The sequence below is a fragment of the Camelus bactrianus genome, chromosome 17, assembly GCF_048773025.1.
Source record: "Camelus bactrianus isolate YW-2024 breed Bactrian camel chromosome 17, ASM4877302v1, whole genome shotgun sequence".
Lineage (NCBI taxonomy): Eukaryota > Metazoa > Chordata > Mammalia > Artiodactyla > Camelidae > Camelus > Camelus bactrianus.
The window spans coordinates 33,439,167-33,466,974 of record NC_133555.1 but is presented as its reverse complement, the minus strand read 5'-3'; the positions used below and the strand labels follow the sequence as shown (position 1 = coordinate 33,466,974).

The 27,808-nt window shown below is 57.6% G+C and overlaps 3 protein-coding genes across 11 annotated transcripts in view; all 3 read left to right on the top strand.

Annotated features, from left to right (window-relative positions):
• Window positions 1–1,468, top strand: part of SEMA3F (semaphorin 3F) — a 28,261-nt gene extending 26,793 nt beyond the window's left edge. For 2 of the 3 annotated variants that reach the window (XM_074344862.1, XM_074344861.1), the window contains one exon: window positions 152–1,468. In XM_074344862.1, the coding sequence (XP_074200963.1) occupies window positions 152–562 (411 nt within the window). In that variant the 3' untranslated portion in view covers window positions 563–1,468. The remainder of the gene's footprint in view (window positions 1–151) is intronic. The other variant, XM_074344863.1, reaches the window with a different exon arrangement.
• A 153-nt stretch (window positions 1,469–1,621) lies between these two features.
• On the top strand, window positions 1,622–7,889 carry GNAT1 (G protein subunit alpha transducin 1). Of its 2 annotated transcripts, XM_010969152.3 has the most exons (9): window positions 1,622–3,993; window positions 5,276–5,318; window positions 5,438–5,579; window positions 5,678–5,835; window positions 5,924–6,052; window positions 6,283–6,412; window positions 6,684–6,837; window positions 6,949–7,140; window positions 7,504–7,889. In XM_010969152.3, exons 1-8 carry the CDS (start codon window positions 3,888–3,890, stop codon window positions 7,137–7,139), a joined length of 1,053 nt encoding a protein of 350 aa, XP_010967454.1. In that variant the 5' UTR covers window positions 1,622–3,887; the 3' UTR covers window position 7,140; window positions 7,504–7,889. The 2 variants fall into 2 exon arrangements, with proteins under 2 accessions (XP_010967454.1, XP_045362030.1); XM_045506074.2 differs by having other exon boundaries at window positions 6,949–7,889.
• Window positions 7,890–14,231: 6,342 nt separating this feature from the next.
• Window positions 14,232–27,808, top strand: SLC38A3 (solute carrier family 38 member 3). Of its 6 annotated transcripts, XM_010969150.3 has the most exons (16): window positions 14,232–14,359; window positions 20,972–21,109; window positions 21,206–21,287; window positions 21,430–21,545; window positions 22,106–22,179; window positions 22,263–22,355; window positions 22,435–22,516; window positions 23,585–23,667; window positions 23,750–23,808; window positions 23,969–24,133; window positions 24,216–24,295; window positions 24,566–24,666; window positions 24,902–25,026; window positions 25,131–25,275; window positions 26,218–26,321; window positions 26,410–27,808. In XM_010969150.3, exons 2-16 carry the CDS (start codon window positions 21,009–21,011, stop codon window positions 26,512–26,514), a joined length of 1,515 nt encoding a protein of 504 aa, XP_010967452.1. In that variant the 5' UTR covers window positions 14,232–14,359; window positions 20,972–21,008; the 3' UTR covers window positions 26,515–27,808. The 6 variants fall into 6 exon arrangements, 3 of the variants coding, with proteins under 3 accessions (XP_010967452.1, XP_074200961.1, XP_045362027.1); XM_045506071.2 differs by lacking the exon at window positions 24,566–24,666 and having other exon boundaries at window positions 14,289–21,109; window positions 24,030–24,133; XR_006719857.2 differs by lacking the exons at window positions 26,218–26,321; window positions 26,410–27,808 and having other exon boundaries at window positions 14,288–21,109; window positions 24,030–24,133; window positions 25,131–25,249.

Genomic DNA, 27,808 nt, shown 5'->3' with positions numbered 1-27,808 from the left:
TGTGGCAACTTCATGGGGGCTTTTCTTGGTATATGGAAATTCCACATGGGTGCTCCTATATTGGGTGGCCGAAAAGGTGGTCTGATCTGGGAGCTGGCTGGGGCAGCAGGGTGGTCACGCCACCCCTGAGCCCCACTCCCTGCCTCTGCAGATTCGTGCAGAGGACCGCTTCCTGCGCACAGAGCAGGGCTTGCTGCTTCGCGCCCTGCAGCTTGGTGATCGAGGCCTCTACTCCTGTACAGCCACCGAGAACAATTTCAAGCACGTCATCACACGGGTGCAGCTGCATGTCCTGGGCCGAGATGCCGTCCATGCTGCCCTCTTCCCACCGCCAGTTGTGAGCGTCCCACCGCCCCCAGGCGCCGGCCTCCCAACACCCCCTTACCAGGAGCTGGCCCAGCTGCTGGCCCAGCCGGAAGTGGGCCTCATCCACCAGTACTGCCAGGGCTACTGGCGCCACGTGCCTCCCAGCCCCAGGGAGGCCCCAGGGGCACCCAGGCCTCCTGAACCCCAGGACCAGAAAAAGCCCCGGAACCGCCGCCACCACCCGCCGGACACATGAGGCCTGCTGTCTGAGCCCTGCAATGGGCCAGCCTAGCCCTTGTCCCTTTTAATATAAAAGATATATATATATATAAAATATCTATATTCTATACACACCCTGCCCCTGCAAAGACAGTATTTATTGGTGGGTTGTAAATAGTCTGCCTCAGTGTCAGCATCGTCCAAAACTTAGACCCGTGCTGGTCAGAGATGACAGAAAATGGAGCCCACCTAACCAGCCCCAGCCAGTTGGCAGGGCCAGGCCAGGACCACAGTCCCCAGGCTCAGCTAGGAGTCTACCTGCTCAACAGCCACTGCCGGGATCTGCCGGACACGGGGAGGGAGCGAGCTCTACCTGGATGGGGCACGGACCGGACACCTCTGCCAGTGTGTGCTGTCAGCCTGCGCCGTCGGCATAGACGTGGATGCGAGGACTGTTTTGGAGACTGGGGGTGGGGGGTGGGGGCTCAGATGTACTCAGAGAAGGGAAGACGGGGCCGTCACAGGATGCCAGCCCCTGCCTGGGAGAGGGGCACTCAGTCAAGGCCAGCCCCTTCCTGGGTATTTATTTATTGGGGACAGGAGGAGAGGAGCCCTACCTGGGTGGGGCAGCACCTCCAGTCCCCCTCCCTCCCTGTCTGGCTACTCTACCTCCTCTTTTTGTCTGTGCCACCGTGATGGGACTGGGAGGAGAGCAGAGGGGCCAGGTGTGGGCAGGGCTGAGGGGGAAGGGAGCCATGGTGGAGGCCTGGGGCCAGTAGGGGCTCCCAGGGCTCCCTTCTGCCTACCACTTCAGATGATGGGTGTAAATAGCTCTGAAGGGCAGTTGGGTAGGTGGGTGGGGGCTCCAGGTGGCCCTCTGCTGCCCAGGCCACACCTACCCTGGGGTTCCATCGTGCTAATAAACACTGGCTCTGGGATTAGACTTTGGCTTTCTCCTTGGCAGAGGAGGGAGGATGGGGTTCAGCCCACACCCAAGTTCTGTCTCTTCTGTCCCCTCCCCTGACAATGTGGCCTGGCTACCAGTCCCCCCACGATATCTTCTGCAAGCCCAGCTTCCATTCGCTCATTCAGTGGTTTGATCATTTGTTCACACCACTTTCTCACCTGGCTTTGTGTCCCACAGGGCACTAAGGACTCAGAATTGGCAAGACAAAGCCATAGCCTTCACAGTTCAGTGGCCTCTGCCCTGAGAATCAGCAGAATTCCCATGCTTCCTGCCTCCTCCTAGCCAGCTCTCAGCAGAGGGACCAGCAGGAGCAAATGTCCAGAGGTCAGGAAGACCAGGAGAGGTGGGAGCTGCTAGAGGGGAAGAGGTGGGGCTGAGGGCCCTGGGCCAAATGGAATTTAAGCCCTGGCAGGGGAATTTAAGAGCCGGAAGGCTCATGGATCCATCAGGGCTTAGGGCCATACCTGGCAGGCAAGGGGAACCAGGTGGGGACTGGGAGGCAGTGGAATGGTTCCCTTTTAAATAAACCCAATATGTAGAAACCAGTTTTTTGTTGGTTTAACAAACCTAAGCTCCTGTACCACCCCAAACCTTTGGGCAATGTGTAGGGGGCTTCAGAGACCCCCTCCCAAACCTCTCGGGCCCACTTACAACATAGTTGGAAGGCAGGTAGAGGATGAATGGAACATGAAGTCTCAAAGTGGCACAAATTGTCTGTTGCTCCTGGACAGATACCCCCACACCCAACAGGGTATATGTTGAAGCCACCAGCTCACGGAGCTGGTATCCACTTCCCACACGTTTAGGGACAGTCTTCAATGCTCAGTATCTGGGGCCCTGGCACCCCTTTGTGGTCTCTTAGGTCGGCAAAAGAGTTGAGTACTAAGGCAGCCAGATTTCCGAGGAGTCCAGCCAGGGGGCTCAGGGAGGCGGGTAGTAAATCTCCAGAGGTGGGAACTCAACACTACATGCTCAGTTGAACCCCTTACAGCAGCACACCCGGCCCCATCTGAACCCACACACAGACCTCAGATCCCAGAGCTGAGTCAGGTGTGCCCTAGAGATACTTGTAGGCAGGTCCCAAAGCCCCACCAGGAGACAGAAGAGCAGAGCAGATGAGCCCCACTCCTCCATGCCCCTGGGAGCGCCAGACCTGCTCTGGGACTCAGGTTCCCCATCTGACAACAGGCCTGCAGGACATCCCCTGGAAGAGCCTGGTCACCTCTGCAGATCAGAGACTGTTACACTCAAGTACAAGTGTACATAGAGGCACAGGCACATGCAAGCATGCACACATACAGGCAGATACGTGCATAGATGTTCATGCATACAGACACACTGACATACGCACAGGCAAACGCAGGCAAGACCACACTAACGTGCATTGCATGTTCAGGGACTTAGACATTCATGCACACATGCATATGTTAACTCAGATAAGCACAGCGAAGTCCACATACAAACATGTGCACATGAAGAGAAATACACAAAAGTATATCCACACACGCACACACAGGTAAACTAGCAGGCGAGCATAGACACAACACACAGGCACATGTGTACACACAGTATACACAAACGTGTCATGTCACTGCCTTGCTTGGTGCCAGTAAAGGACAGACGTACACACCCAGTACAGGTAGCAGACATGCACGCCCACCCAAGTCCGTTGGAATCATAGAGGCATGTAGAAGCCTTGCCCAGCTGAGACCAGCCTTCAGTACAGGGCATATGTGATGTCCACCTTTCCCTCTTGACTCCCTGTGAAGCATGGAACCCCTGGTCCAGAATCACTCAGCCCTTCTCAACCACCTCCTGCCGTGTGACCCCCGAGCCTTCACTTAGTCTTCGGTAAAATGGGGTTAAAGATGGGGGCACCCATCCCCTACAGCCAGTAAGGAGCAGTTTTGAGACCAGTGCTGGGCTGGGCTTCTCCTCCTTCTCCCTGCTGCCAGGCCCACCCCCCACTTCTCCCACCCCCGGACTTGAGGCCCTATCCTCCCCTTTCTGAGCCTGGACCAAGGTCTCCCTGCTCTGGAGCAGGGGCTGGACTGACTTCAGGGTCTCTCTCAGAGGGTTTGGGGAGCAGTGTAGAGGGGGTGCAGAGTCAGCAGTTGAGGGATTGGGGCCATGCCAGCCCGATTAGAAGGGCTGGGGGCTGAGCTGGATTCACCTGTCCTTGTCTCTGATTGGCTCTTGGGTACCCACAACCCTCAAATCCCACTAAGCAGCCCCACCAGGGCTTGCCAGGTCTGTGGACAGCCAGTTGATTGCCAGTTCTGGGGTCAGAAGGGTGTCTGGGGAGGCCAGAGGCTGGTCTGAGCCTGGCTCTGGGGAGCCCCTCCATCCAGAAGAGCCAACTGACCACCTTGTTCCTTTGCCTCCTGCTGGGACCATGGGGGCTGGGGCCAGCGCTGAGGAGAAGCACTCAAGGGAGCTGGAAAAGAAGCTGAAAGAAGATGCGGAGAAGGATGCTCGAACCGTGAAACTGCTGCTTCTGGGTAGGGGTGTGGGCCCAGGTGGGGCCACTGCCACCAGTCAGAGGCCTAGGGGTAGGCAGGTGGCCCTTTTCTGAAGCAGGGGTGATTTGGGAAACAGAATGAGCTTGCAACCGGGCAGGGAACAGAGTGGGAGCCCTGGCCAAGCAGGGTCAGGTCTGACAGGTGATACCTTGGCTTCCTAAGGTTTGGGATCCCCCAGAACCCCTCTCCGGGGAGCCCAGCCTCAGGCGACCTCCCCTTCTAAGCAGTGTGTGCCAACCACGCTTTTGTAGAGGTGTATGTATGAGGCACACTTTTGCCCTGGCTGGGCTCCCTCAAACTCTAGCCTTTGGCTTGATGGGTCTGTGGGGCAGAGCTTAGAAACTAGGGGCCTCCTTGGGAGCCCCACAATAGGGCTGCTCCCTTGGGAAGGAGAAAATCACAGTTCTGAATGAGCAGCAACTAGGACCACCTCGATCCAAGGACAATGGCCCTAGTTTCCAGGGCTTTACTGTTGGAAAATCTGCGAAGCAGCTAACGAGGGTAGAGGGATAGTAAGACCCAGTGGGGAATAGATAAAGCCATGTCCATGGTCCCCTGGGTAGTGAGGGGAGATGGTGCAGAACCAGTGCCTCAAGGCCACTGCCTCCCCCCAAGTGGAAGAAAGAGCTGCTTTGAAAGGGAATTGCAGGCTCTACCCAGGCTCTCCGGTGTCCAGTCAGAAGCTGGATGAGGGCAGAGGGGCCAAGCTAGAGTACCCCAGGAAAGACAGAAAGGCTAAGCTGGAAATCTCATTAACTGTGCCCAACGCCCACACAAGAGTAGGCTCAGAGGGGCTGTCAGCTCTGTCCTCTCCCCAGCCCAAAGACACTAATTCCTTCTGAGCCCCTAAGAGACACACCCTCCCACCCAAGGTGAAAAGCAGGGGTTGACCTGGCTCAAATAATCTCTGCATGCAGTACCAGAATTTTCCACAAGGTGGCGCTCCAGATTTTCTTTATTTTGGTCTCAGGCTACTAACGACTGCGTATACCAGTCTTGGAGGCTCCCCAGCACAGTTGGATTCCCCTCGTCAGCCCCTTTCTGTCACCCTTGACATTTACAAACGTTTTTCCGCCTGGGTGCCAGTACTTTATTTTGGAGGGTTGGGGGAAGACAAGTGGAACTGTTCTGGGGGTTGGGCTAGTGCTCTGGGTCCCCTAGCCATCTTGCAGACCTTGGTTTTTTGTGGGCTTTTTTTTTTTTTGATGGGGTAAAGGAGTAGTGCGGTCAGCGTGGCTCTGAGGCAGGGCTTCCATTTCAGGTGCCGGTGAGTCTGGGAAAAGCACCATTGTCAAGCAGATGAAGTGAGTGCCTCTGCCCTATGGAGGCCCCTGGGGGCCCCTGGGGGTGGGAATACGCAAGCACGGGGTCTGTCCTACCCCACCTACCCAAGATAAGCTGACCCGACTCCTCCCGCCCGTAGGATCATCCATCAAGATGGGTACTCGCTGGAAGAGTGCCTCGAGTTCATTGCCATCATCTATGGCAATACGCTGCAGTCTATCCTGGCCATAGTGCGTGCCATGACCACACTGAACATCCAGTATGGAGACTCTGCGCGTCAGGTGTGCCAAGAGGAGGGTTGAACAGGGCCTCTGGGGACTCGAGGCACGAGGCTGGGCCCAAGTCCGTGGTCACTACCAACCACTCCCTCTTCCCCCAGGACGACGCCCGGAAGCTGATGCACATGGCCGACACCATCGAGGAGGGCACGATGCCCAAGGAGATGTCAGACATCATCCAGAGGCTGTGGAAGGACTCGGGCATCCAGGCCTGTTTTGAGCGCGCCTCGGAGTACCAGCTCAACGACTCTGCGGGCTAGTGAGAGCGCAGGCCGGGTGCAGGGGCGTGGGCGGGGCCCTGACACACCCATCCACGCAACCCTACCCACACCCGGGGTCTTTCGCAGCTACCTCTCGGACCTGGAGCGCCTGGTAACCCCAGGCTATGTGCCCACTGAACAAGACGTGCTGCGCTCCCGTGTCAAGACTACGGGTATCATTGAGACACAGTTCTCCTTCAAGGACCTCAACTTCCGGTATGACCCCGCGCCCTCGCTCTATCTCTGGGGGCCTGCCTACAAGTTCACCGCCCAAGGCCCAATGGCTACAGACCCTGCCCCTTCTCGGACACCCCGCCTACAGAAAGGCCTGGCCCCGCCGGATGCCAGTCCCATCTGGGTGCCTCCCAGCTAGCATTAGGAGGGGATGCCTGTGGGTGCGTCCAGTGGGCTCGATGGCGCAGGTTAAGGTCCCCACGGCCCTGCAGAATGTTTGATGTGGGCGGGCAGCGCTCGGAGCGCAAGAAGTGGATCCACTGCTTCGAAGGTGTGACCTGCATCATTTTCATCGCGGCGCTGAGTGCTTACGACATGGTGCTGGTGGAGGACGATGAAGTGGTGAGTGTCCAGTAGGGCCTGAGAGTTAAAGCCGGGAGGTGGACAGCGGAAAGCGGAGACGGCCTTGCAGGCGTGTAGGGGACATTCGTCCCAGAGCAGTCTGAAGGAGGAAACTAGGCAGCCTGCAGCTCCGCTCAGGGGCGCTAAATGGGAGGCGGTCTTGGAGCTGTCCTGGAGGGCGGGGAGGCCTCAGAGCCCAGAGAGCAGGGATCGGCCAGGTAGGGGTGGCGGCCGCTGTCCTCCGGTGCCCGACAGCCTCTGCCCTCCTCAGAACCGCATGCACGAGAGCCTGCACCTTTTCAACAGCATCTGCAACCACCGCTACTTCGCTACCACGTCCATCGTGCTCTTCCTCAACAAGAAGGACGTTTTCTTTGAGAAGATCAAAAAGGCTCATCTCAGCATCTGCTTCCCTGACTATAACGGTGAGACCCTCGATCTGCCGCTAAGCGGTGCCCCCACCCTACTATCTCAGCCAGCTCTCCTCCCACCGCAGGAAGGATTTGGGGCAGAGTGAGAGCCACCTTTCCCGCCAGGGCCTAACACGTATGAGGACGCCGGTAACTACATCAAAGTGCAGTTCCTCGAGCTCAACATGAGACGCGACGTGAAGGAGATCTATTCTCACATGACATGCGCCACCGACACACAGAACGTCAAGTTTGTCTTTGACGCCGTCACTGACATCATCATCAAGGAGAACCTCAAAGACTGCGGCCTCTTCTGAGGTGGCTCTTCCTCGAGGGCCAGGATGCTCCCCTGTCGTCGTGCCCCTTAATCCCAATACTCCAAGCCCCATTCCCAGCTTGCCACCCCATCTCTCAACAGCAGGCGCATACCCAGCTTTCCAGAGCCACTCTAATTGCCTGTAGTCTGGCCCCCAACTCCCAGACCCCACTGCTACCAGGCTCCACCCCACTGCCACTGGCCCCTACCCTCTGCTCACAAGCACCACCCAATCAATCCCTTTTGACCCCTCCACAACCCTCCAGGTGCCACTGCTTCCAAGTCCACCTTCCCGCCGCTCTCAGCCTAAACCCAATTATTTTAGTGCTTAAGAATGTTGACTCTGCTCCTTTTTCTCCTCACAGGTACCAGAACTCATGCGTACCCCTGAGATTCTGTAGACCTAGCCGCCTTGTAGCCCTGGTCCACAGGACCCAATCTGCCCCCAGGACTCCTGGGCCCCAGGCTATGGCCCCACCAGCCACAGACCCAAAGCCCTGAGCCCCACTAGCCTTGAGGCCCTAACCCTCCCCCATGGCTCCCAGGACTGCCAGGTCTCCCGGAGCCTGGCACCCCCACCCCTAGTGCTGCCCTTCACGGCCTGGCTGCACTGGCCTCCACAACCCACCATAGCCAGCCTCAGCTAGAAACAAGCAGAACTTGGGGCAGCTAGAGCTCATGGTGACTCAGCAGTGTCCAACTGACCAGTCTCCTGTGGCTCTCCTGCTCCTGGAGGTCCATGACTCACCTGGTGGGTCTGGGTTCAGCAAACAGCCCTCCCTCCCAGAGTTTCATAAAGGGCAGTAGGGCAGGCAGGAAACCCTCCTCCACGCAGGCCTGCTGCTTACCATCAGCCCATTCTAGCCTTACCACCTCCATGTGACAAGTCTGACACCTGCCTACCCAGTGGCTAGTGACTGCCCCGCCCAGCAGCTTCAGGGGTCCAAAGTCCAAGCTAGCTCTGGCCTGTGTAGATTGAATGTAGATGAATTAGTGAGTAGGGGCAGGCCTGGGAGCCCCTGGGTGCCAGGGGTATATTCAAGCTGGACCCTTCCCCACATACCCTGACCTCCTCCCCCACAGGCTCTGCCCCTTTCATCCTCAGACACTGAATTCATAGCCTACCTCATCCACCCACCCACAGCACTCCAGGCTGGCTAGCCAAGGGGATGACCTATTGAGGGAGGGTACTGTTGACACCGCTGTGGCCAATGGTCAAACTGTCCTGAGGGGTGGCTGGGAGCAGAGTCCGGGTCCCATCGATCAGTCCGAGACAGAGGATTTGAGACAGGAAGGAGGCCCAGGTTGTGCCCAGAGGAGTCTACCTCAGGTTGGGTCACAAGCAAACCCAGGTGGCCCTCCTGTCCCTGCCAGCAGTTTCTCTCACCCTTCCCATTCAGGGCCCATTCCCTGGTGGGAGAAACTGAGGGCCATGCCTCAGCCAACAGGGACAAATCCCATGTCCCCACAGCCCTCCTCCTTACTTCCCCATCAAGCACTGAGTCCTTGCTGATGCCCACGGGCCAGGGCCTGTGCTGCACAAGGACAAGGAGCTCCTGTCTAGCAAGGCCAGGGCATAATTCGCACTCCCTTCAGCTAGATGCACAGACTCAGCAATAAACCTTTGCATCAGGCCCCAGCTGTCCTTTCTTGCGGGGAGGGGGAGAGCATTCATTATCACGACTCATGGGCATTTATTAAGTGCACAGTGCCGGCTGGACATAAGTGGGAAGATGGTCCCTTCCAGAGAGAGGCACCTGACCTGACTTGGCAGGGGCACTCTTGGGGCATGGGATCAACTTGTGCCTCTTGAGAGGGGTTGAGGAGTTGTGGGAAACATTCACAGGGACAGTCTTGTATCAAGAGGGGGTTGCAAGGTGGAAGCTCATTCCAGCAGAGGCAGTAGGGTGTAGAAGGCCCAGGATCATGGGCTTGTGGGCCTTGAGTGTTCAATGGAGTGGGAGCAAGGAAGGGGAGGTGGCGTGGGGAGACAGTGGGCAGGTGCCAAGTGCCAGCCTGAGGGCCTGTGCTTCCTGCAGAAGATGATGGGTCCAGGAAGCCCTCGAAGCTAGGACATAATTGCAGGGCCAGGAGTGAGGCTCTCACTTCAGCAGCAAAATTTAGGGTGGTGCTAAAAGATTCAGTAATTTAGATAGATATTACTGCAGTATTTTAAAAATCAAAATTACTACCAAAAAAAATCCATGATGAACAAAATATCCAAATTTTAAATAAAGATCCAAGTGAGCCCTGGAGAGCCATCTTGGACCCCGAAGCAAAAGGAAAAATGTCCAACCCTATATATGTTTTTATGCAGTTTTAAAGATTAATTTTTTAACAGAACATTAGAGGAAAAAACATTGAAAAAAATTGAAAGTACTTATATGAAAACTCACAACATGACTTTAAGCTTAATTATTTTATTTCTACCAAAAACAAAATTTATAATATTATTTTCCTGGCTTGAATGGAAATAAAATCTTCAATGATATTTTCCAAATCTGCTTCTAGAAAAAAAAGTCATTAAAAATTTTCATAAAAACACATGTATAGGGGCACACATTTTTCCTGGGGGTGGGCCATGGGGGAAGAGAGGAGAGAGGATGGGGCTGTGGGATCCCTGAGGAAGAAACTTATGTCCTCATTCCCCATGGGGCCAGGATCAGCAATGAATGGGACTCAGTGACAAGGGTCTGGATCTGTGCATGTGATGCCTCCACCGAGCTGGGATTACAGAGGATTGTTGAAGGGACTGAGTTTTCTGGGCCGGTGGCCACTTGGGGGAGATGTCCAGAAGTAAGACAGATCCTTGCCTCCACCGAGCTGGGATTACAGAGGATTGTTGAAGGGACTGAGTTTTCTGGGCCGGTGGCCACTTGGGGGAGATGTCCAGAAGTAAGACAGATCCTTGCAGCTGGGCTGAAGGTAGCAAATGGGCAGCATCCTCAATTTCCAGGTGGAGAGTGGCGCTGTGAGCCTAAGGGGGCTGGAAGGGGAGAGTGAGGGTACTCAGGCCTGTGCACAGACTGGGGGAGACACGGGATGGGTTAGGGAGCCCAGGACACGTGGTCAGCCACGCTGGTGCTGTTCAGAGGCCTGAGGGGAGCATGGGTCTCAGGCCAGTAGTTCAGGACCTCCACTGGATGGTTTGGGACCTGGCTGAGTTAGGGTTATTCATCCCTACTCAGAACCCTCTGCCCAAACAGTTTACTGGTGAGAGGTGGCGCAGGTGAGAGTGATGGAGAGATTTTAGAGGGAGGCTCAAGGCAGAAGATGGTGGCCTTGAGGAGCTGGAGCTGGCAGGCTTGAGACATAGGAAGCTGTCAGGAGAGGTGGGCTACTGGGGTCTTCTGCGAAGCCACTGTGTCTTGCAAGGAAAGTAATGAGCTCCCCAGCCTTCTCTGGGGAAGGGACAGAGAGAAGGTCAAACACTAGGCAGAGGCTGGACTCCACGCTCCAGTGAGTCCCTTTCCAAGTGTGGTTCTGATCCCAGAGACTGGGATTAAAGACCAACATTCTTGGACCCCATGTACTAGGGACGCTGCCTGGCCTCAAGCTGCCCTGTCTATGGGCAGCAAGGATCATAGGGTTGCCTCTGAGTCTCCCGGGCCAGAGCCTCCCCAGCCCAAATCACCGCACTGGTATAATTACAGCATAAGGAGCAGGATCAATGGATGCCCAATGCCTGATTCACAGTCCAGGGCAGAGGATCAGAGAGAGCCGGCCCAGAGTTGGCCCAGTGGCGGCCACACCCTAGTCTTGGAGGTGAGGGGTGTTTACTGTGGTCACCTCCAGCCACTGACTTCCCTGCCTGACCTCAACCTCCAGGTGGGGATCTTCTCGGCCTTCAACTCTGGCTCTGGTGGGACTGACCTGGCCTGGCCACCGACCAGAAATTAGACAGGCCTGGAGGATGGTTAATGCTGCTGACGTCAGGACCTGGTCGGGTGGCCCTGGGGGCTTGAGCCCTCCCCATAGGCAGTGGCATGGCCCACGTGCCCTGGGCTCATTAAGCTGCTTCAGTGGCCACAGAAGCTGGGGGCTAGCTCTCAGGGGAGAAAGGGAGGGCCCTCTGGGACTGGGGGCCAGGCTTCAGCCAAGAGGTCACCAGCAGTTCTGGGGACCCAGGCCAGGGGAGAACTAGACAAGAGGGCTTGCCTGTGGGTCCCCTTTCTACTTCCATACCCCTAAACCTCTGCTCATGTGGAGAGGAGCCTCCCAGACACCAAACTGGGCAGAGTGTAGTCAGAAGCTGTGGGTGTGGAGGTGAGAACCACCCTCCCCTGTGAGGCCTTGAAAGCCCTCCACATGACTCCAGTCCAAGGGTCCTGCCTCTGCACACAGCCCTCCACCTATTGGTGCTAATCCCACACTCACACTCAAGTTTCCCTGTGGCAAAGCCATTTCTTCCATCCACAGTGCCCTCTCTTCCCCACGCTGGCAGGGGCCTTTCTTTGCCTTGGCAGAGTCAAGCCCACAGACTGCTCCTCCATCAGGCTTTTCCTGATCCACATGCTCTAAGCTGGCAGGAGCTTTCCTGTCTAGAGGTCCCACACAGAGCTCTCTGAGACACTGAGGCTGAGTGGTGGGAGGGCCAAAGCAGTCGCAGTACATGTAAGAAGAGCCAGCTTTTCCTGGGAATCAGGCTGGGTTCTCAGAGCTGATCTTCTATTTGGGTGTTGAGGGACAAGTGAGAATTCGCCAAGGAGGTGGGACACGATGGGGAACCAGGAGGGCAGAAGCACAGGGAGCTGAAGGCTGGCACATTCTTCAAACAGCAGGAATGTATGTGGCCAGCCAGGCAGCAGAGGAGGTGAAGATGCCAACTGGGATGAGGAGCAGGTTGGGAGGATGTCAGGGAGGCCAGCTGGGTGAGAGGCAGGTGCCTGCAGGGGGTCTGAGGAGTCAGTGGATACAGATGCTAGGATCTGGGTTGGAGGTGAAGATGGGGCCTCACTGTCAGAGAGGGTCTTGGGGCACTGTGTAGGTGATGTGCCAGGGGAGGGGCTGGCATGGTGAGAGGAGACTGCCTAGCTGGAAGCTGAGAAGATGTGACTAAAGAGAGAGAAGCAAAGCAAAGGGCTGCCAGGATCCTGGAAGGAGGGTCCGAGTGATCCTGGGACCTTAAGTTCTGCTTCACATGTCTGATAGCATCTTGGGCCAGTGTCTCCATTTCTGGAGATGGGGGAGTGGAGGTAGGGGGCTGGGCTGAAGGCTGACGCAGGTGGCTGACCCCAACACGGCAGCTGCGGGGGTGGACATTCCCTCTGGCCCCTGGAAGAAGGTGCTCGGTACCTCTCATAGCCCCATAACGGATGCCAGCCATCCAGCCACCTCAGGCCGGGCTGGGAGACTCAGCAGGTGGCGGAAAAGGCCTCCAAGCTGTGTTTGCCCTGGCTGGGGCCCAGGCCCTAGCATCAACAAACAGGCAGCTCCTCTTCTCAGCCTGGCCACAACTGGCCTGGCCCAGGACCCCACATCATACTGCCTCTGGGCCTCCCACAGCAGCCCAGCCCAGCTGGCCCCTGATCCCTCCAGTCTGGATTGAGGACCCCAACACCCACATGCTAGGTGAACTTGAAGCCATGCCTGACTCCTCAGGAATTACCAGTAGGAGCTCCTAGCCCTTTGCAAATGGCTTCTGTGAGCATCCAGGATGTCTGGAGGTGGGAGGTGGGGGGCAGACCTGAGTCAGACCTGGTCAGCACCTCTCCTATTGTCTCTGTCCCATAGGCAGTCCTCAAGCCCCTTTGGAGTCTCTCATGGCCAAGGTAAGCTGTGATCTGGGGATTACACCAGCTCCAAACTGAGAGGGAGAGCCCGTCCCTTCCTGTTTTTTGGCCATCAGCAGGGCAGGAGCTTGGATGGTTTGAGATTTTCAAGGATCGGCACCATCCTAATGCCTTTCTCTTTAGCCCTCCCAGCCCCTCCTCTGCACTCCTAGCTGAAGCTGAGTCCCCTGCCGGCTTGGCACTCAGACCTTCCCCCTACCCCCACTCCCTCAGGCCAGAGGAAAAGACAGAAACATTTCCTTGTGACACAGAGGGAAACTGAGGTAAGCTAGGGTTTGACTGTGGTGGTGCTGTGAGTCAGTAGGAAGAGAACTCTGGAGTCCTGACTCCCAGCCCAGGGCAGGGGAGGGGCGAGGACAGTCCTCCCAGGGTATTCTCCCCAGCACCAGGGAGGGGGGCAGACATGACACAGAGACATCCAGTGGCTGGGAACAGCAGAGGCCATGGGATTAATCGGATCAGAGCCAGTGGCTGAGAAGCAAGGGACACAGCTGTTCTGGGAATCCCCCCCACCAGCTCACCCCCAAGGTCAAGACCTCCCCCAGCTCCCTGCTGGCTGTGCCTGGGGTGGCAGGGCTTAACACCCACTTCCACCTCTGAGCACCAAGGCCCTGGGTGGGAAGGAGGCAGGGGTGGGATAGGAGCCCCCAGCCAAGAACAGGGCCACCCTACAACCCCTTTCCCCAAGGCACCAAGTCCCAGGCCCCACTTCCCATGGGCAGACACAGCTGCCTCCTACTCCTTAGACATAAGAAAATGGGGGGGTGGGGGCATGGCCAGGGAGATTCCAGGCAGGGCTCAGCATGAGCCAGGCCTTACTCTACTCCTGTCCTCACTGCCCCTACCCTTGTCTACCCTCAATCTCTTCTGAATATCTGGGGTGAAGACAGAAGAATTGATGAGGGAGGCCCTGTCCTCACCCTATCCCATTTCTGCTTGGGAAGGGTGAGGCAGGCAGAAAGACATTTTGTGCCTGAGTGATATGTGAAACTCCCCCATTCAGAGCACCCGTCACTGAGGTTAAACGTGGCCCTCTTCCCACTCCTCTTGGTTGAAGAGCCTCTTCTGGCTTCAGGGAGGTGAGGGCAGAGCATTTCAAGGGTTAAGGGGCACTCAGAGACTCAGAGAGAATCTGCTTTGGACTGAAGCATTCCCCCTACAAGACTCAACTGAGCCCCTCCCGAATCAGCTGCTCTCCTACCTAGGGGCTCCTTAGCGCACAAGCTGCCCCTTTGCTCCAGGCCTGCGGGGGCCCCCCGCCTCTCCCCGACCAGCCCCTCCTCCCGCGGGCCGCCGGGGATTGGCGGGCCGGGGGCGGGTCGGGGGCGGGGCCGGGCGCCCTTCATCCCCCGCCGCTGCGCTCAGCCGGGAGCAGAGCGGATAGCACCCGCCGGAGCGGAGCACCGCGCGTCCCCAACTGTGAGGCCAGGTACCGCTGGGGCGCCGACCCCCCGCCCAGGGGCACCAGGGGGGCGGAGCCCTACTGTCCACTCTCGCGTCCGGAGCCGGGCTCTGGGCAGCTTCCCTGGCCTCCGGGGAGTCACGGCCCCTTGCGCTCTAGGGGCAGGTCTGAGGACTCGCCAGTCGAGACTCAGCTCCGAGCTTGAGTTGGTGTCTCGGGCGGGGCACCTCGTCGTTTCGGGGCCCCTCACAGTGCCGGGCAGGACAGCAGGAGGTCGGCGGCAACCGGGGCCGAGGCGGCAGGACGCCTTGTTGGGGGCTTTGGTGGCACGACATGGACTTCCCGAGGCAGGGCCCACTTGGACGGGCTCGATAGGGTCCCGGACGGGGGCCTAAGAGGGCCCGGGAGCAGACCCTGGAGCGCTGCCCCGACGGGCGCCTGACAAGCATATCGGCCCGGCTGGCACGCCGGGAGTCCGGGTATATTTATCCCGCTGCGTTAGGCAGGGGCTTGAGGGCAGAGACAGACGGCCAGGCTGCCTGAGGGGCCGCAGGCCACATGTTGGTCCCAGAGCCCGTGCCATTTGCAGCCGGGCCAGCGGGCACGGCCAGCGCAGGGTGTGTGTGGCTCCCTGGCCTGAGGGCGGGGCTCGGTCTGCACTCCTCTCGGCGGAGCTCTGGGACCGGGTGTGAGAGCTGGCAATGCGCGCAGGGGCAGAGGGAAAAGACCCTGCCTTGGTTTGCGGGAGCCCGCCCCCGCCCGATTGGCCCCTTCCATTGGCCACAGCCAGTGCGTGCGTTTGTTTACACCAGGGGAGGGGGAGGCCAGGGGCGGGGCCTGTGGGAATCCACCCTCTCCCCCACAGTGACCTGAGCCCTGAGCGAAGGTATAGGCTCTAGGACAGGTCTGAGAGGATGTAAGTCAAAGGTCCTTGCACCGTGGGGGGACACCGTGACCCAGGCCCATCCTTCCCTGAGCCTGCCAGTCCTGTCCTTCCTTACATGACTGCCTTGGACCCCTGTGCTGTCCCTGAAAAGGCCCTTCCTCTTCAGTACAGTCTGGCATGGGGGCTCACTTCCTTCTGGAAAGGAAGCAAATCCCTCTGAGATTCTCACTGTGGAGCATAGAAAGCTGGAGAAATCCGGGGACAATACCATTTCGAGACGGGAAGGTTCTGCACAACCATGGAAGGCTTCCTGCAGGAAGCACCAAAGGTGGGAGGAATCTGATTGGATGAGGCCAGGCCTGGCACATCGCCAAGAGGTCTGGAGTTGGGGGCAAGGGACTGTTTCTGGGGAGAGTAGGGGTGTATGTCTCAGAACTTTGTTCTGCCTGGGCCCATAGAACCCCTGTCCTCACCGGCTTCTCAAGCCACCCTTTGTTCAGTACTAGTTCTTTGGGCTCATGTCACAAACACTCACAGTCCAGGACTCCAGGTGGCCAGACCATGAGAGTTGTTTGCTCTTGTCCTGGTGCCTGCTGCTCTAACAAGTAGGCTTGGATCCCCAGACAAATGGAAAAACTGAAACACAACAGGACAGGCTGGGTGGTTCATGGTCTCTGTGTAGGGGTGGGGAAGGTTTTTGAGCTGAACTGAGTGCACCCGGAAAGTCTGGGCTGAGTAGGTTGCAGGGACTCAGTGTGAGGGGAAAAATATTTTGGGGGAGTGGCTGGCTGCAAGAGAGGTACAGTGTTGGCATCTGTGTGCACAGCAACCTGGGGTGGATGTGCAGCCTATACCGTAGCAGGATAGGGGCGCTGCTGGAAGATGTTCTAGTGCAGAAATGTCCAGGGAGCCAGGCGCCACTTGGAGTAGATGAAATGGGCTGGTGGCTTGCCAAAAACTTAGAACTCATTCCATTCACTTAATTTTTACTGAGTATCTACTATGTGCCCTGTGCATACTCAGTCTGGTGGGTGGAGGGCTGGACTTTGGATAAGAAGACAGATGCAGGATGGGGGCGCTTTAGAGGACCAGGCGGGGCTTCTGGGGGCCAAAGGGAAGGACCAGCTGCTGGGGCAGGAGGGGCTTTCCGGCCAGCGACCTGGGGTGGCTTGGTTTTGAATTTCCGCTCTGCGGGCCACGTCCTGTACACAGCCTCTCAGCCGGCACGTCTGCACACGTGCGTGGCCGCTGAGGACAGGGTCACTTCGACTGACTGTCATCTCAGTGTATGTTTCCCATTGTGCAGGTAGATAAATGATGGGTGCTGAACTCTGGGGCTCTGGGCTTTCCAGCTGCGCCTGGCTTTGTGGCCCTAGTGGGCTCAGTTCTACCCTCTAGATGTCTTGCGTCTGGCTAATGGGGGCATAACCTGCCCTTGTAGGAACATGGAAATGCTGTGGCAACCCTGCAGTGCCCACTGGGCCTGCCACCCCCCTCAACTGAACCTCTGGCTCCCTCTCCGCTTCTTGTTCCCTCTGGGACACTGTCTTTCACTGGCTGTCTCTTGCCGTCTCTTGCTGTCTCATTGTCTCTTTCTCCATCTGGCTATCTCTAACTGGTTGGCCATCTCTGTCTCTGTCTCTCACCGATCTGATTGTCTCTTTCTGTCTCCTTGTCTGAATGTCTACCCACCAGTATTTTTCTCTGTTTGCGTCCCTCTGTATCCATCTGCATTTCTTTCTCTCCCCGTGCCTCTGTCTGTCTCTTGGTCTGCATCAATATGCATGGACACATGTGTGTATGTTTTCTCTCCCTGTCTCTCTCTTCCCTCCCTCTGCCTCACTCTGCTTCTTCCTGACATTGGATGGCGCCTCTCCCCAGGCTGACCTTGCCTTTAGCATCCCCATCAGGGTCTCCAATGAGTCCTGAGCTGCCCTGGGCCCCTGCTCCAGCTTTCTTTGGGGCCAGAAGTCCGGCTGTCCAAATATTTGGCCGCCTCCAGGGGATTCCGGGTCAGTAGGAAGGAGGATTGGCTGGCTGGCTTGGGGTCTCCCCTGCCCCTGGGGGGCCACAGCCACGTGATGTCCTGTCCTTTGCCTCAGCTGGGCCTCGGGCTGCACGTCCTTCTCAGCAGGCTGGCAGTGGAAGGAGAGGGCTGCTGCAGGCTCTGGCCAGGTCTTGAGCCAAGAGGTTCTGACTGCTGCTTCCACTGGGGGCGATCTGAGCAAGGAGGGTCCAGAGTTGGGCAGGAGGGAAGGCCTAGGTGTCTGGGGATAGGCCCAATGCTACACATCTGTTAGGTGTTTAGAAAATGTACCCTGTCACAGGAAAGTCCATCTTCCGGTCCCAGCTGGGGTCCTCAGATCCTCCTAGACACTTCCGGATGCCCAGAACACAAAAGCACGTGGCCAGCGAGCTAGGGGATGAGGATTGTTGTGGCCAACACATCAGCGTTCTGCACCATTTTCCTTTCCCTGGACGTGCCCCGTCCTGCATGCACCCCCTCAGTACTAGCCAGGTGTCGGCCACACACTAGCCACTTACTCAGTGTTGTTGACAGTGGGGGAATGGTGGATGGAAGACTGGATCTGCTGAGGTTGGATCTGGAGTTGTGGTTCAGGGGAAGGGGCAAGGAGTTTGCTTTAGTTCTCTCCCCTGTTCTGCATACCCTCCCACACACCCTATCCCTAGATGCCTGACCTCAGCAATCAGCTCTGCACCAATCCCTGTGGCTGTGCCTTGAGAACATACAGTCCAGCCATGTCCATTGAATCCGGTTCCCCTGTTGACTGATAGCTTCTCCGAGGGGGGTGTTTTCCTTCTGAAGCCTGGAGAAGCAGGTGGGCAAAGGGGTGCTGGTCTGGGGAGGGCATCTTCTCTTAGCCAACAAGGGGACTGGTAAAGATGGGTGAGCTAGACCTGGGGCCAGCCCCAGGGATAACCACAAAGAACCCTTAAACCAGGCCAGCTGCCTCTCCCCTGAGATCTGGGCTGAGGTAAGGGCTACCCAGGCACAGGAAGCCAGGGGCCATAGCAGCAAGCTCTGTGGGGTCTGTGCCTCCACCAGCCCATGTGGCCACAGGATGGAGGGAAGGACAGTGTGGATGGCTTCCTGTAGCCAGCATGCTGCTGCAGACCCACTTCCGTCCCTCAGCACTGGGGAGGAAAGCTGGGCTCAGAGCCCTGGTGGCTCCAAGGACCTTGATGCAGAGACAGAGAGGTGTGCTTCCCATAGCAGCTGATGCAAGCAGTGGCCCCATTGTGGCCTGGATTCCTGGGCCTCAAAATCTTTAATTAGCCAAACTCAATGCCTGCCGAGGAGGTGTGCCTGACGAGTTCTCACCCTGTGATGTCTGCGTGGGTGGACGTTACCTGTTGCGCGATCCCTGTGGCGCCTGGCCCCTCCTGGCCTTTATCTCGCAGCAGAGCAAACAGGCCCCAGGGCAGTGGCCTGGGCCATCGATTTACTGTCCAAACGCATGCTACACTCAGGATAGGTGCTATTCTGATGACCTGCCCAAGGTCGCAGTGATCTCCCCACTCCAGAGCCTGGCTCCTCTCTGGGGGCGAAGGCTTCAGGGAGGCTCCTTACTCTGTTCCCTCCTTTGGCCAAACTTCACAGAATTCCTAGAGGACAGGAGGACACTGAGGTCCTGAGTGGGGAATACTTTGCCCATAGTCACGTGGGGATGCAGAGCCAGGCCAGGCCTCAGACCCAGAGTGGTGACTCTGGGCTTTCCCCATAGTGGGTCAGGATCTGCTGGTGAGTTTCCTCAGACAGGGACTATCCCCTGAGTCTGCCCTGATATCTGGTGCAAAGGAGCCTGGGAAGTGGCAAATCTGAGATGAGAACTGTCAAAAATGGGCTGCAAGCCTCGGGGAATGGCTGAGGGTCTGCATGCCAGGCCAACACCAATCTCTATCCTGGCCCCCTGGTCCTTAGCCCTGCCTTAGACTGAAGTACAGACTCCTTGACCTGGCCTTCAAGGCCCTATCAGGCTTATCTATGGCCATGGAATCTTCATTTTCTCCTCACAGCCTGCCTCATACCGCATCTCAGGGCCTTTGCCCATGTTGTGCCCTCAGGTACTCTTTCCTTTTCCATACCTTGGGGGCTTCTACTGGAATTTCATTACTGGCTCCATCACCTTCTCCTCCAGGAAACCTTCCTTGTTGCTTCTCTCACTCTCTATTTTTTTTTTTTTTTTTTTGAGTCCCAGCACTATGTGGCTCACACACAGTTACAACAGGAGCCATACGATGGGAGTTGCGTGTTGGGGTTTTGTCCCTTTCAGACTGGAAGCCACTTGAGGAAGAATATTCCATGTCCTCTCTGGGATCTCAGGCCAGCCTGAAGCCTAGCCGTGACTGGTCATGAGTTATAGACAGGATCTGAAGGTCTAGGCCCAGGTCCCTCTGGGGGGATGGGGAACCTGGAGCGAGGACCTCAGGTACCTTGGCCATGACCATGCCATGGGCTGTGGTCTCCCTGGAGACAGTGCTTGGCTGCTAGGGAAGAATATTAAGGGAGAGAAAAGTGCTTTGTCCAGGCTGCCAACTCAGCACACTCTCAGGGCCTGTCCCAGCCTGCCCAGGGCAGGAGGCCCGGCAAGGGCAACCCCAGCTGAGAGCCAGGGGGCAGTCTGGAGTGACTCTGGAGACTAGGTCTGGTATCCTTGGAGAGATACTGTAGGTGAGGCTCAGGGCAGGGACATGAAGAAAACAGGCTGACCTTAGGGACTCTGGTCAAGGAAAAGAGGGCATGAGAAGAGATGCTCAAATTGTTATGGTCCTGAGTGGACAGGACTGGAGGGCTAAATCTGACCAAGGAAGGCCCTGAGTTCCTGACCTGGGGCCCCTGGAAGTGGGGAATCTACTCAAAGGGTGGGCATCTAAGGGTGGAGGTTCCTCAGCAGGGGAGGAGAGGTTGAAAGAGAACATGGCCCCGAGGCCAGAGCTGTGTGGAGGGTGAGGCCTATGTGGCCCAGGGAACGGGCCTCAGGACACCCATTTCCTGGAAGGCCCCCTGAGGGCCCTTCACAGCCAGGCGGGCAGGGCCCAGGTGTCCAGCCACCCAGCACCGCCTCAGGCCTCCTGGCTCCGGGGGGGGGGGGGGGTGGCCTCTGCGCCTGCCGTTCCCAGCGCCAGCTCTCAGCCCACAGAGGGCCCTTTGTTCTGGCTGCCAGCAAAGCCCGCCGGGCGGCTGGGAACAGGGCCCACAGCCCTCACCCTCTCCCGAGGCCTCCAGCCGTCGGGCAGTGCCATTCTAGGTTGGCTCAGAGGCCCCTGGCACACGGGGCCGGCACAGGAAACTGTCTCCCAGCACTCATGTCAGAGAGAGGGAGTCAGTCCCGGGCCCATCCCCAGAGTGGGGTCTGGAGGCCTGACACTCAGCATCCTGGGATCCTGGTGTCACTGGGCTCTGAACTCAGATCATCCAACTGACCCTCACTTCACAGATGGGTAAACTGAAGTCCCTCGCCTGGGCTGGTATGTGAGTGTGGTGGGGGCAGCACAAGGTACTGGCTGAGGTGTCCCCTCAGGATGTCCTGGAGAACTCATGTATTCAAGCTCTATCCGCCAGTGGCAGGTTCCAGGGGGCAGCAGGCAGAGGTGCATGTGCATGTATGTCCCGAGTGGACTTCTGGGAGGTGTGTTACAGCTGCACACTTCCTGTGGGAGTCTGGGCCATGGGCCCAAGGCATGAGGGTAACCAGAGGGACTGTCTGCTCTGTGACTTCTGACTGTGTCAGTGTAAGAACTAGTGTTCCTGGTGGTGGTCCCCGAGCAATGGAGGCACCTCTGCAGATGGAGATGGTGGAGCTGGTGCCCAACGGCAAACACTTGGAGGGGCTACTCCCAGTTGCCACCCCAACGGCCAGCAACCAGAGGTGAGCAAGGGACGCAGTAATGGCTTAGGGCAGGGCAGGGCAGAGTGCAGGACCGGGGGCCAGAGCTGAGCTGCCTGCCCTGGCCTGTGCCTACAGGGTCGAGGGCCCCGGACGGAGCTGTGTTGAGGGCGAGGGCTTCCTACAGAAAAGCCCCAGCAAGGAGCCACACTTCACCGACGTGAGCGGGGGCAGCAGTGGGGGGCTCAGGGGCACATCTGGGAGCAGTGGGGGGCCAAGGACAGTGAGGGGGAAAGCTGATTTGCCCTCCATCTGATTTGCTGACCTGCCTCCCCTCTCCTATCTCACTCTGGTGCCTGCAGTTTGAGGGGAAGACTTCATTTGGGATGTCAGTGTTCAACCTCAGCAACGCCATCATGGGCAGCGGCATCCTGGGGCTCGCCTACGCCATGGCCAACACGGGCATCATCCTTTTCCTGTGAGTGCCGTCAGCAAACCTGCTAAAGATGGGAGCCCTAAACCTGACCTCCCAGGACCTGCCAGTTTCCTGTCCCAAGACCCAGGCTGCACTGGGTGGGCACTTGCACTCAACCCAAACCACGGCCGAAGAAACCATCCAGGGCCAGACAAATATACCTCATTTCCCAGTAAACCCACTGAGATGACGACACGGGGCCAGCCTAACAGGCCGGAGTCTGTCCTTCTACCACACTCACACATGATGGCTGAACCCCCACGGCCAGGCCTTGTGTGGGGACACGTGTCCTTACCTGGGAGCTCTGCCCTGCAGCCTAAATGGAAAACATGTTTGTTTCAAGAACTCAAGGGGTGGTGCTCAGAGGGCTCCTTCTGGGTCATGACCACCCTGGGTCAATCCGAGTAGTGTTTGCCACTCCTGGGGCCTGCTGAGCTAGCATCCACACACATGGGGGGTCCAGACACCTCGGACACAGGCCCCGCACACTCAGGCCTCCCAGAGCTCACTACCTCATGCTTCCAGCGGAGCCCCAGTGGCCTCTTTTTGTCCATCTTCCCCAGGTTCCTATTGACGGCTGTTGCCCTACTGTCCAGCTACTCCATCCACCTGCTGCTCAAGTCCTCAGGGATCGTGGGTGAGCCCCAAACCCAGCCTGTAGCAGGGGAGGTGTGGGCTGGGGATAGCACTCCTGACTGTCCTGATTCTCTGTCCCCACAGGCATCCGTGCCTATGAGCAGCTGGGCTACCGTGCCTTTGGGACCCCGGGAAAGCTGGCGGCAGCCCTGGCCATCACACTGCAGAACATTGGAGGTGAGGCTGACGGGCAGGCAGTAGGCAGTGGACAGGCTAAAGGCTGGCTGGCTTGGCTGACTCACCCTTCTCCCCCCAGCCATGTCCAGCTACCTGTACATCATCAAGTCCGAGCTGCCCCTTGTCATACAGACCTTCCTGAACCTGGAGGAGCAAACCTCGTGAGCCCCAGGGTGGGGTTGGGCTGGGTGAGGGTGGGAGGCCCTAATCTATCCCTCCATGCCCCCCACTTGCAGAGCCCAGGCTGGGCTAGTGGGAGAGAGAAGAAAGGTTGGAGGTGGGGTGCGAGAGCTGCCAGCAGAGCTGACATTCAGTGCACACTCCTTTATGAGGCACCTAGGGAAACCTCCAGGAGGGCCATGTGGGGCCAGGCATGAGGCTGAGGAAACTGGACCCCGCCTAACCCTGGACCCAGCCTATGAGCGCAGAGGACCTGAGAGCCTTGGGCTTAGCTCTAAGCTCCTGCTATTCCTGACCGTGGCTTGGGTGTTAGCCCCCCCGCCCCAACCAAGAAATTAAGCCCACAGTGTCCCAGTTGCCTATCATCAGTTTAGCCAGCACTGATGGCATCAACCATGCTTTGTGGGTAGGAGCAGAGACAACAGCCAGGCCCCACCCTTGGCAGCACAGCCTAGACAAGCAGAGGGGCTGTGCAGCTGAGAGTAGGCCCCCCGGCCTTGGGGGCCTTTCCCAAAAAGTTGGCCTTTGAGTTTGCCCTTGAAGGAGGCTCTCATTCCTCATCCGTTTAGTTCCCTGCATCCATTGTCCACTGGGGGTGTGGGGCAGGATGATGCCGGATACAGATGCCAGGAGGGACAACAAAGAGCTCAGGTGGTTGGCAAGTCCCTAAGACCCCCTGAAAAAGGCCCCATCCCCCAGAGCCAGGTTCTTCCATGCCACTCCGAATCTGGGCCCCTTGGGGCCACTCCCTGGGGAGGCTGGACCCAGACCTGTGCGTCCTGGGAAAAACAACAGCAACTATGATTGTGATGGTTACCAAGCAGGAGCTGAGCTCACTAGTCCTCACCTCTCCCAGGAGAGTGCTGAGAGTATGCCCATTTTGCAGATGGGGAAAGGGAGACTCGGACCTGTGGGCAAGGATTCTTCAGAGGCCACTCAGTGGCATCACTCAGTGGCACCACCGGTGACCCTGACTGGGAGTGCAGGCAGGTAGCCCCATCTGCAGCTGAATGGGCTCTCATCTGGGCTCCCCACTCTCATCCATGCAGGGGCTGGTACACAAATGGGAACTACCTGGTGATCCTGGTCTCTGTCATTGTCATTCTGCCCCTGGCACTGATGCGGCAGCTTGGTGAGTGTGGTGGGACCAGGGCCTCAGAGGGACGCCTGGGCAGGGACCTTCAGTCTCATAACTCCCCTCCCCCACTTTGCAGGCTACCTAGGTTATTCCAGCGGCTTCTCTCTCAGCTGTATGGTGTTCTTCCTAATTGCAGTGAGTCGCCCTCCATGCTGGTCGAGGGAGGGGGCAGGTCTCTTGGGGAAGCATGGGTCAGAAGTCACCTCCTCCAGTCCTGATCTAGATGCGGCTTCAGTGACTTCCCAGGCAGCCTAGCCTGGCCCTGATAGCCTCATCCTTCCCTGCCCCCACCTAGGTCATCTACAAAAAGTTCCACGTGCCCTGCCCACTGCCCCTCCATTTTGCCAACATCACAGGCAACTTCAGCCTCTCGGAGGTCATCAAGGAAGAGGGACAGCTGCAGATGGAGACGGATGCCACAGCCTTCTGCATCCCGAGCTACTTCACGCTCAACACACAGGTTCCAACAGGCTAGGGTCGGGGCAGGGTTCCTGATGAGCACGTAGAGGGTGCTGTCCTGACACAGAACCATGTTTCCCCAGACAGCGTACACCATCCCCATCATGGCCTTCGCCTTCGTCTGCCACCCTGAGGTGCTGCCCATCTACACAGAGCTCAAGGAGTAAGCATCTATGGCTGGGAGAGGGGGTGAGGGCTACCTTGAGTTGGTCTGGGGAGAATGGATGTGATCCTAAAGGGGGGAAGGAGTGACAGGAGCCAAGTTATTTCATCAGAGATCTCCATGGCTGCCATGAGGGGAGATTAGGGGCAAGAAGGAGGTGCTTCAGCTGCCAGATGATGAGCGTGTGGTGCCAGAGAGAGACCCCGGGGCACATGAGGGTTTCCCAGTTGGCCCAGCTTGGCACCAATCCCCTCCCCTGCTGCCCCATAGCCCCTCCAAGAGGAAGATGCAGCACATCTCCAACCTGTCCATCGCCGTCATGTATGTCATGTACTTCCTGGCCGCCCTCTTCGGCTACCTCACCTTCTACGGTATGGCTGGACCGTGGGGGCAGAGGCAGAGGCCAGGCTGGGGGGCAAGGGACTGGCCAGTGGCCATGGCACCCTGCACACTATAGGCGTTCATTAGGTGTGTGATGCCTAACTGTGTCCTGTAGCTGTGGAGGTGAGTCTTTTGCCACTTCCCCACAGTGTCAGGGTCAACCCAGGCTCAGAGCCCAACCCCCTCCCCGGGCTTCCTGCTGACCACCCTCCCTGCCTGCAACAGACGGGGTGGAGTCGGAGCTGCTGCACACCTACAGCAAAGTGGACTCTTTTGATGTGCTGATCCTGTGTGTGCGCGTGGCCGTGCTGACAGCGGTCACACTCACAGTGCCAATCGTTCTGTTTCCGGTGAGCCCATGGGCAGGTGGCCAGGTGGCCAGACCAAAGGGGAGGGGTGGGACTGATGGGGCTGACAGACTGATGACTCTCCTCACCTACCCTTCCTCCTGCAGGTGCGCCGCGCCATCCAGCAGATGATGTTTCAGGACCAGGAATTCAGCTGGCTGCGGCACGTGCTCATTGCCCTTAGCCTGCTCACGTGTATCAACCTGCTGGTCATCTTTGCCCCTAACATCCTGGGCATCTTCGGGGTCATTGGTGAGAGTCTGGCCCTGCTGTGTATGAAGGCAGGGTATTGCCCCAGAAAAGTTCCCTTCTGTCAACCCTGGCAGATTCCTGAGCCTGTATCAAACATTTAAGTGATGGCTGCTGGCCATGTGCACAGCTTGGCCTTGAATCTGACATTTTGTCCTTAAGGCTATTCTAATCTATTTTGAAGGCTCAGAAGCACTGAGTCAGTTATCTTTGCTGGGGGACAGGGTGGAGCCCAGGGGTCAGGGGCCCACTAAGGATCTCATTGGGTCTTGTCCCCATTTCACATATGAGGAGCTTCAGAGTGATTAAGGGAGAGCCACACAGCTGGTAAGTGGTGAGCCTTGATTCAGCCCCAGGATCATGGGACTATAGGTTTGGGGTTCTGTCCACTGTCCATCTCAGTTGGGCCTCTGAGCTGGAAGATCAGACAATTCTGAGACAACCTGGCAGTGACCCAAGTCAGGAGACTGACTCCACAACCCAACAGGGACAGGGACCTACAGTCTGCAGGGACCAACACACAGACCTGGAGGCTGAGTAGCGTGGAAATCACAGACAGTACCCTTGGATCTATACCTGAAAGCCGACTCAAAATGAGTTAAGCAGAAAGGAATATATTGCCTCAATTAATGGAGAAGCCTTCAGGAATAGCTGTATCTAGGAGCCCAGTATTCTCAAGGCTTCATCTCTATCTCTCAGCCTGCCTTTTCTTCTTTGCTAGCTTCATTCACTGGCAGATTCTTCTGACATCAACAGCACTAGCCTTCCATCCTAGGAGACAGAGAACAAAGGGAGGGGCTGGTGGGCTCTCCAGACTCAGGCAGAGCTCTTAAGCGGAGTCTCAAGATGAGCCTCCTTCAACCAGGAATGTTTGAAGGGTCCACCCCTGAACCTTAGCCAATAGGTGGATATGAGCCAGCAGTGGCCTTTCCTTCTTCTTTACAGGTGCCACATCTGCCCCATGCCTCATCTTCATCTTCCCTGCCATCTTCTACTTTCGCATCATGCCCATTGAGAAGGAACCTGCAAGGTCTACGCCCAAAATCTTGGTGCGAGGGGCCTGGAGGTTGGTGGGCTGTTGTGGGGCTAAGGGGATTACCCTGACCTCAGGCCTGACCCTTACTTCCAACCCCACAGGCCCTTTGTTTTGCTGCACTTGGCCTCTTGCTGATGACCATGAGTTTGAGCTTCATCATTATTGACTGGGTCTCGGGGACCAGCCAGCATGGAGGAAGCCACTAGGATGACCCCCCTATCCTATTCGGTCTACTCACCCTAGTCCCCTTGCTCAGACTCTTCAGCGCCTGCTCCCATCCAGTGGCCAGTCAGGTGGAGGAGAAAGATGTGGTGAATGCTATGGCATTTGGCCCTGTCCCACGTCCTCTCTGTCGAGGTTTTTGTTAAAGCCAGGACCAAGGCCCTTGGGCCACTGCCCTGCTGAGCTCCTGGGATACAGGGGCTTCCTGAGCTGGGAGCAGGGCAGAGCTGTACTGCTGCTCCCTTCCCGATGCCTCAGATCCCACCCAAGCCTCTTAGCCTCTTTGCACAGGTGTAGACACTGAGGTCACACCGCCTGTAGGGGCACATAGAGCTGAACCAGGTCTGCGGTCACCCCCCTCCTTTGCTGCTGGGGCCTCATCTCCCTGAGCCTGCTTGCCTTTCCTCCTTCTGTCCCCGAGGCCTCTTTCAGGCACTTGGGCTCAGGCCCTTGGATACTCTAGTCCCCTTCTCCCATTCCTCCACCAGGAGCAGACCTCATCACCTTAGACCTGGGGCCAGCAGGTTCTTTTGAGGGTTTACCTGGTTTGGGCGCCCCCAAGGGACCCCTGCCCTGGACCTTCACCAGTCCCGGGGAGGCTGGGACTCCCCCTACCCCAAGCCCGGGCCGTAGCTCACATTCCACTGCTGGGAGAAAAAAGAGGCTGGGGCCCAGAGCGTCTCTGTCCCTCGGAGCTAAAGACCCCAGGTGCCAGTCTAGGGCAGGAGTGGAGATGCTGGCAGCCCCCTTTTATAAATATTATACATGAGACCAACTGTGTTCTATATTCTTGAGCTCCATGGTCCCTGGGTTCCTGGGAAGTGGGGTGGGGGCCAGGACGTGGATGGGGATGGAAGGCCATCCTGCCTCTTTTCCTGGGTTGAGGGTGGGGACAGGGTGAGTCCCCTGCTGCACCCTGCCCCCTGCTTCCCAAACCAACCAGGGCGTGCTCAGACCCAGCTCTGGGCCCGGGCCAGGCTCAGCACAGACCTGCTTTCTCACGGGGTGAGGTGGGGAGGAATTAATGAGGCCCCAGGAAATGGGACAGAGAGAGGCCTCCGGAAGGAGGCAACGTGAGGTGCATCCCCAGCAGCTTCAGGAAGGGTCTGAGCAGGAGGCGGCTGAGCCCTGTGGAAGGGCCCCCTGCCCTCCCTGGCTGCCACGTCAACTCTCTGTCAGTGCTTCGAGTCTGGGGACAAAAGTCCAGGGATCTTATGCCCTGCCAGGCTAACTTGTTATTAATAGTAAAACTGCTGCGAATAAAGGTGGGTTACTGAG

Bases quoted from the DNA above. Each gene is read 5' to 3' on its own strand.
- GNAT1 (XM_010969152.3), top strand. From the start codon at position 3,888: ATGGGGGCTGGGGCCAGCGCTGAGGAGAAGCACTCAAGGGAGCTGGAA. The intron at 5,319-5,437 runs GTGAGTGCCTCT...TCCCGCCCGTAG, and splicing joins ACCATTGTCAAGCAGATGAA to GATCATCCATCAAGATGGGT. The intron at 6,053-6,282 runs GTATGACCCCGC...ACGGCCCTGCAG, and splicing joins TTCAAGGACCTCAACTTCCG to AATGTTTGATGTGGGCGGGC.
- SLC38A3 (XM_045506071.2), top strand. From the start codon at position 20,763: ATGTCCTGGAGAACTCATGTATTCAAGCTCTATCCGCCAGTGGCAGGT. The intron at 24,134-24,215 runs GTTCCAACAGGC...ATGTTTCCCCAG, and splicing joins ACTTCACGCTCAACACACAG to ACAGCGTACACCATCCCCAT. The intron at 25,027-25,130 runs GTGAGCCCATGG...TTCCTCCTGCAG, and splicing joins TGCCAATCGTTCTGTTTCCG to GTGCGCCGCGCCATCCAGCA.